Below are 6,167 nucleotides of genomic sequence, written 5' to 3' on the forward strand. Positions count from 1 at the left end.
CTTCCTGTTGGTACCAACCCTCAGAAACACTTCCTGTTGGTACCAGCCCTCAGAAACACTTCCTGTTGGTTCCCTCAGAAACACTTCCTGTTGGTTCCCTCAGAAACACTTCCTGTTGGTACCAACCCTCAGAAACACTTCCTGTTGGTACCCTCAGAAACACTTCCTGTTGGTACCAACCCTCAGAAACATTTCCTGTTGGTACCCTCAGAAACACTTCCTGTTGGTACCCTCAGAAACACTTCCTGTTGGTACCAGCCCTCAGAAACACTTCCTGTTGGCACCCTCAGAAACACTTCCTGTTGGTTTCCTCAGAAACACTTCCTGTTGATACCAACCCTCAGAAACACTTCCTGTTGGTTCCCTCAGAAACACTTCCTGTTGGCACCCTCAGAAACACTTCCTGTTGGTTTCCTCAGAAACACTTCCTGTTGGTACCAACCCTCAGAAACACTTCCTGTTGGTACCAACCCTCAGAAACACTTCCTGTTGGTACCAACCCTCAGAAACACTTCCTGTTGGTACCAGCCCTCAGAAACACTTCCTGTTGGTACCCTCAGAAACACTTCCTGTTGGTTTCCCTCAGAAACACTTCCTGTTGGTACCCTCAGAAACACTTCCTGTTGGTACCAACCCTCAGAAACACTTCCTGTTGGTACCCTCAGAAACACTTCCTGTTGGTACCAACCCTCAGAAACACTTCCTGTTGGTACCAGCCCTCAGAAACACGTCCTGTTGGTACCAGCCCTCAGAAACACTTCCTGTTGGTACCAGCCCTCAGAAACACTTCCTGTTGGTACCAACCCTCAGAAACACTTCCTGTTGGTACCAGCCCTCAGAAACACTTCCTGTTGGTACCAGCCCTCAGAAAACGCAGCAGAATTCATGAATAGCGCCCCCTAACAGTTTTCAAAACAAAAGCCCCCTCCTCTAACTTTCACGTAGACGTATGAGAATTGGTTGGCATATGTAATATGTTGACGTATAAAAAAAAGCCTCTTGGGGTGTACCCTAAAACTCAACAGGAAGTTCTCATTTTAGTGCGTATTTCGCCATTTCCATGTGTCATACTTTAACCATCTCCTCCTTCAGATTTAACCTGGATTACAATTTTATCTGTGCAATCTAAAGACCTTAAAAATGAAAAGTTATTAAAAGTTTGAGTTTTCGTCAAGCTGTGTGGGTGTGGCGGCCATTTTGTGTGTTTCGCCATGAAACAGGAAGTTATTGTAAGCCAGATGTACATTGCCCAATCTGCCTGAAACTGTGCCATCGTTTATATTTAAATGAACCGCCTGACATGGACACAGGAAGCAATGCTTCACACTCCCCGCAGGAAGGCTAACTCGCGTGCGCATTGTGCGACCGTCGCACAAACACACAGCCGTGTTGAAGTGCGAGAGCCCGTCCATCGCTGCTTTCAGCTTTAGTTACATCTGTGTTTAGTTGATTTACAGTATATTTGTCTGTGTTTTACAGTATATTTCTGTCTGTGTGTAGTTGATTTACAGTATATTTCTGTCTGTTTCTTGTTTTACAGTATATTTCTGTCTGTGTGTTGTTGTGTAGGAGGGTTATGTGCGTGAAGGAGATCGACTTCGTCGGCCATTTTAGCAGAGAGTGGGAGTGTTTGTTTGAGAACTTCTACCGACCTCCGGCAGTGGTGGGAACGGACCTGCTGATCTACTGCAAGGTACAGTCAAAACACTGAGGGGACTGGTTCTGGATAGTTAGCTTCACCATCAGCTGACTGAGGGGACTGGTTCTGGTTAGTTATCTTCACCATCAGCTGACTGATGGGAGCCTGGTTAGTTATCTTCACCATCAGCTGACTGAGGGGACTGGTTCTGGTTAGTTATCTTCACCATCAGCTGACTGTTTTCAGAGTTTATAAACTTTAAAATAGAGTGTATATTTTTGACTTGAGTTTAGATGCATCCAAAATGTTATAGCTGGTTTCTGTATATTTAGCAGTAATGGGAAATGTCCTGGTTCTGCTCGACAGGCGTTATTTGGCGTTTTCCTTTTGAGTAGTTACAGTTCTTAGACAGAATTCAGTGTGGAGGGTTTCTATTGGCTGTTTGTCCCAGGAGTCATGCTCCAATCTGCTGAGCCGCCCCCAGATCTCCATATAGAGCTATGGGAATGTAAATGTTGAACAGTTTGGTTTTTAATGCACACATTGCCCTGCATGCTTTTTCTTTGATTGAAGTTATTGTCTTATTGAAATGTCCTGATGCAGATAAGGTCAGACCATGCTACGTATCATTTCTGTGTGTTTAGTTTGGGTAATATTCAAAGTAAAATGGTATTTGGTTTCAAGATATGTTTCTTTTTTTTAAAGATCATGATTTGAGTTTTCTTGAAATTGACCTCCAAGTCCCAGTTATGGCAGTATTGTTCCAGGATGGACAGGTTATGTTGTAGACCATCTCTTATTGCAGAAAAGATTATAGGATCATCTGCATAAAGCAGGTATCTAATCTCTATTTTAGGGCCCACACCTAACTCATTTGGTCCAGACTTTTTAGACTTTTCAGTTTGATTCGAACTAATCTCGCTTTGCCAGACCTTCCTCCACAGCGCTGCTTGGCATTTCTTTAAACCAATCACAATCATCGTGGGCGGGGCTAAGCTCCGGACGGAGCCACGGTGCCTCTGCTAAATAGCCACAGGGAAGGAACTTCTTTTGGTGGAACATGCGTACCTTCAAAAGTAGTTTTAGTCAGATTGGACAGATAGTCTAGCTAGCTGTCTGGATTTACCCTGCAGAGATCTGAGGAGCAGTTAACCATAGTCCTCACAAATCTTTAAAAAGTTTAAAATGCCAACACAAAGGAAGCCCAAGGTGACGGATATCCGGCCTAGATGAGTCGGCAACGGAACAATCCCGGAAGTTGAACGTTGAGGATATAGACTACATCCGAACCAAAATTACAGGTGTGAAACCTCCCCCGGATGGAACAGCCGACATTTGGTCCTACAAAAGAGGTACTCTTGGTCCGGATCAAACTGAACCATGGTCCACTTCGTTTCTACTGTAAAAGCCTTTTTTGGATGGTTCGGACCATCGGATCAAATACAGGAAGCTCTTGCAGACTACCGTTGTGTTATAAGACTGGGGAAGCTCCTTTAAGGAAAAGTCCTTCATGCCAAATAAAATCAAAACTTTTTTTGTTTTAATGTATTTATTTTGTATTCATATAAATGTTTAATATGTTTGTTTGTATGTTTGCAACAATCACCAAAGCTAATTCCACGTAGCATAACTACTGTGACAATAAACTCCTTTCTGATTCTGATTCTGAACAGCTTTTTAAAGTCATTTTTCCTCCCTTGTTATGGTGGACGTTTGTTAATAAAAGTATGTAAGGTGTATATAGTATGATCATAGCTTTGGGCATTTGGAGAAGGCCAATTTGACATTTACTAAGTACTATATGTTCTTTTCTTGGATGAAAGTAATTATCCTGGATTTTAGGATATACAGATCATGTTTCCTGAGGTTGTCTCTGTGTATTTCAGGAGCAGCAGAAGTTGAAGTTGCCAAAGAGAGACGGCCAGGAGCCAGTGAGGAACGTTCAGCTCAGAGACCTAAACACTGCTCAGGTATCGAGGAAACATTCAGCAGATTAATGGATAAAGAAAATAATCTTTAGCTGCAGCTGTAGCCATCTTTTACTCTGATATCCAGTTACCATAGTTCATCACTGTGTGTGTGTGTGTGTGTGTGTGTGTGTGTGTGTGTGTGTGTGTGTGTGTGGTTACCATGGTGACCTACAGAAGCTGCAGGCAGCCATCTCCAACGCTCGGATGGCGCAGCAGCAGCACCACATGGCGAGGCAGAAGTCCCAGCGCTTCCTCAAACCAAACAACAAACAGTGAGGTCACTTCCTGCCCAGGAATGATCGACTCTGTCGCGCTGCTGCTTTAAGAAACATAACCCTGTAGAGACGTAGCTTAAAACAGAAATATATAAATATATCATCAATAGAGAGGTCCACCATGGCACTTTATTTCAGTAAAAATATGTCGGTATTACACACTTACTGACACTATCAGATGTGTAATTCATAATTCATCTCTCCCCGTCACTACCGGATACTTTTTACTGAAATAAAGTCCCAGGGTGGACACAGGAAGGGGCGGGACTCCCCTATCTGTAATCTCAGGCGCACTGTCCAAAGAGCTGAGGGTTTGATTCCCAGCAGACTCTTATTTTGCATGATGCTGTGAGGCATTCTGGGTAAAAACCCTTCAACAAATGAAGTCATGTGATTGTTATTGAATTATTTTTTACAAGAAACAAACGACTTCATGTCGCTAAAGAATGAAACATTCAGTCATCCTGATTATTATGATTTAACACTCATGGATATAAATGTGCTGACCAGTTAATTTTTTATTTGAAGTCCCCTCAGTTTGGGGTTCTTCTGTTTGTCTGTTGCACTGTAAACATGTTACACCGTGAACATGTTGCACCGTGAACATGTTACACCGTGAACATGTTGCACCGTGAACATGTTGCACCGTGAACACCGTGGACATGTTGCACCGCGAACATGCTGCACTATAAACATGTTGCACTTAACGAATCTACAATAACCAGGGTGTTGATGATGAGTTTGCTGTCGTTGATCTTCAGAAAAGTAAACGTGGAAATAATAATTCAACAGGTTTATCTGAATATTTAATCCATATATGATTTAACAAGTTCTTTACAACATTTCTTTTATCAGTCGATAAATCAGAGCAGATTGTTTTCTTTACAGCTGAAGAGTTTACACGTGTGTTTGATTCCGGCATAAAGAAATATTCTTTCTGATTTTCTGTTTGTTTCGATGTTGAACTTTCAGTCTAAATAAATTTCTGTAAAGAATCAACAACGTCTACTGAACTGTTTTTACTTTGTGATCAGAGACGTCACTGTTGTACGACCTTGGTCGTGTGTGTGTGTGTGTCTGTGTGTCTGTGTGTGTGTATGTGCGTGCACACACGTGTGTCTGCGCCTGTTCGGTCTGGCTCACATGCATTCAAGAGGGCCGCTAACTATGCTTATGCCTTTTCCGATAACAGCAGAAGTCTGTGGAAGTCTCTGTTTCAACACGTCTGGGTCAATGTGGTTCAGTTTCCATCCGTCTTCACCCCCTAACGGGTCGGGGGGGGGACCCCAAACTTCCCTCAGTTCAGTTTCCTCTCAGATTAAACTCTGGTTAATAAACTTTAGGATGTCTGTCAGCTGATTAAACCACAGCTCATCCTGTCTCCACGGAAACTGATTTATGGTTTCCTTGACAACATTTTGACGACTCCCTGTTCCTGCACATCTGAGACAGGAAGTGAAGACTCATCACGTCTCGGATCATCGTCATGGTTTCAGTCAGTTTCTGACGAGTGAAGATCATTTTTAACAAAGAAGTTAAACCGGTTAAATATGGAGTCACGTGACGCAGGGATAAGCGATGCCAGCTTGAAACGTGTGTTCCTGCTGTCTTTTGAGTTAATATCCTTAATATATCCTAAAATACGTTCAGATATAGGCATTTTTCTTCTACGTTTTACGTGGAACTCAAAATGTCAGAAGAAGGCAAAAGTTTGTCTTCTGGCGGTAACATTGAACAAAGAAAACTTCACTCAGCCACACAGACTCAGCTCAACATGTGCACGAAGGGAGTAGCAGCTAGCAAAGATCCCACAGCTAGCACTGCCACAGAGCCCGACCAGCCTGATGTGGCACAGATTCACAGGATGCTGAGCAAGATATTAGAAGAAACGGCGGCTCTGAAAGAAATTCGTCGGTCTCTGAGCTCCGTGTATACAAAGCTCTCCTCCCTCATTTCTCGCATTAAGGAAGTAGAAGATCGAGTGAGTCAGCTAGAAGACGAGCAAGCTAACATAAACGCAAGACAGCGGCAGCCACTAAAGAGGACATACAACTACTCACAGACAGGCTGGCCACAGCTGAAGACAGATCCCAACGCAACAACCTCAGATTTGTTGGGATACCGGAGGGGGCTGAAAAGAGCAATGTTACTGCGTTCCTGAACAAGTTTATCTCAGCGACCCTTGGCATTGATCCAACCCCGGGGGGAATCGAGATGGACCGCGCTCACAGGATCGGGACACGGCTGGGAGCGGGGGACAAGAATCAAGGTCAAACAATTGTG

At 43.5% G+C, this 6,167-nt stretch overlaps 1 protein-coding gene across 2 annotated transcripts in view; it reads left to right on the forward strand.

Annotated features, from left to right (window-relative positions):
* vps13c (vacuolar protein sorting 13 homolog C) overlaps positions 1 to 4,886 on the forward strand; it is a 103,933-nt gene extending 99,047 nt beyond the window's left edge. For both annotated transcript variants that reach the window (XM_078244397.1, XM_078244398.1), the window contains exons 82-84: positions 1,570 to 1,693; positions 3,526 to 3,609; positions 3,784 to 4,886. In XM_078244397.1, coding sequence (XP_078100523.1) covers positions 1,570 to 1,693; positions 3,526 to 3,609; positions 3,784 to 3,885 — 310 coding nt within the window. In that variant the 3' untranslated portion in view covers positions 3,886 to 4,886. The remainder of the gene's footprint in view (positions 1 to 1,569; positions 1,694 to 3,525; positions 3,610 to 3,783) is intronic.
* The last annotated feature ends 1,281 nt before the right edge of the window (positions 4,887 to 6,167 follow it).

Source organism: Sander vitreus, unplaced genomic scaffold (assembly GCF_031162955.1).
Source record: "Sander vitreus isolate 19-12246 unplaced genomic scaffold, sanVit1 ctg232_1, whole genome shotgun sequence".
NCBI lineage: Eukaryota > Metazoa > Chordata > Actinopteri > Perciformes > Percidae > Sander > Sander vitreus.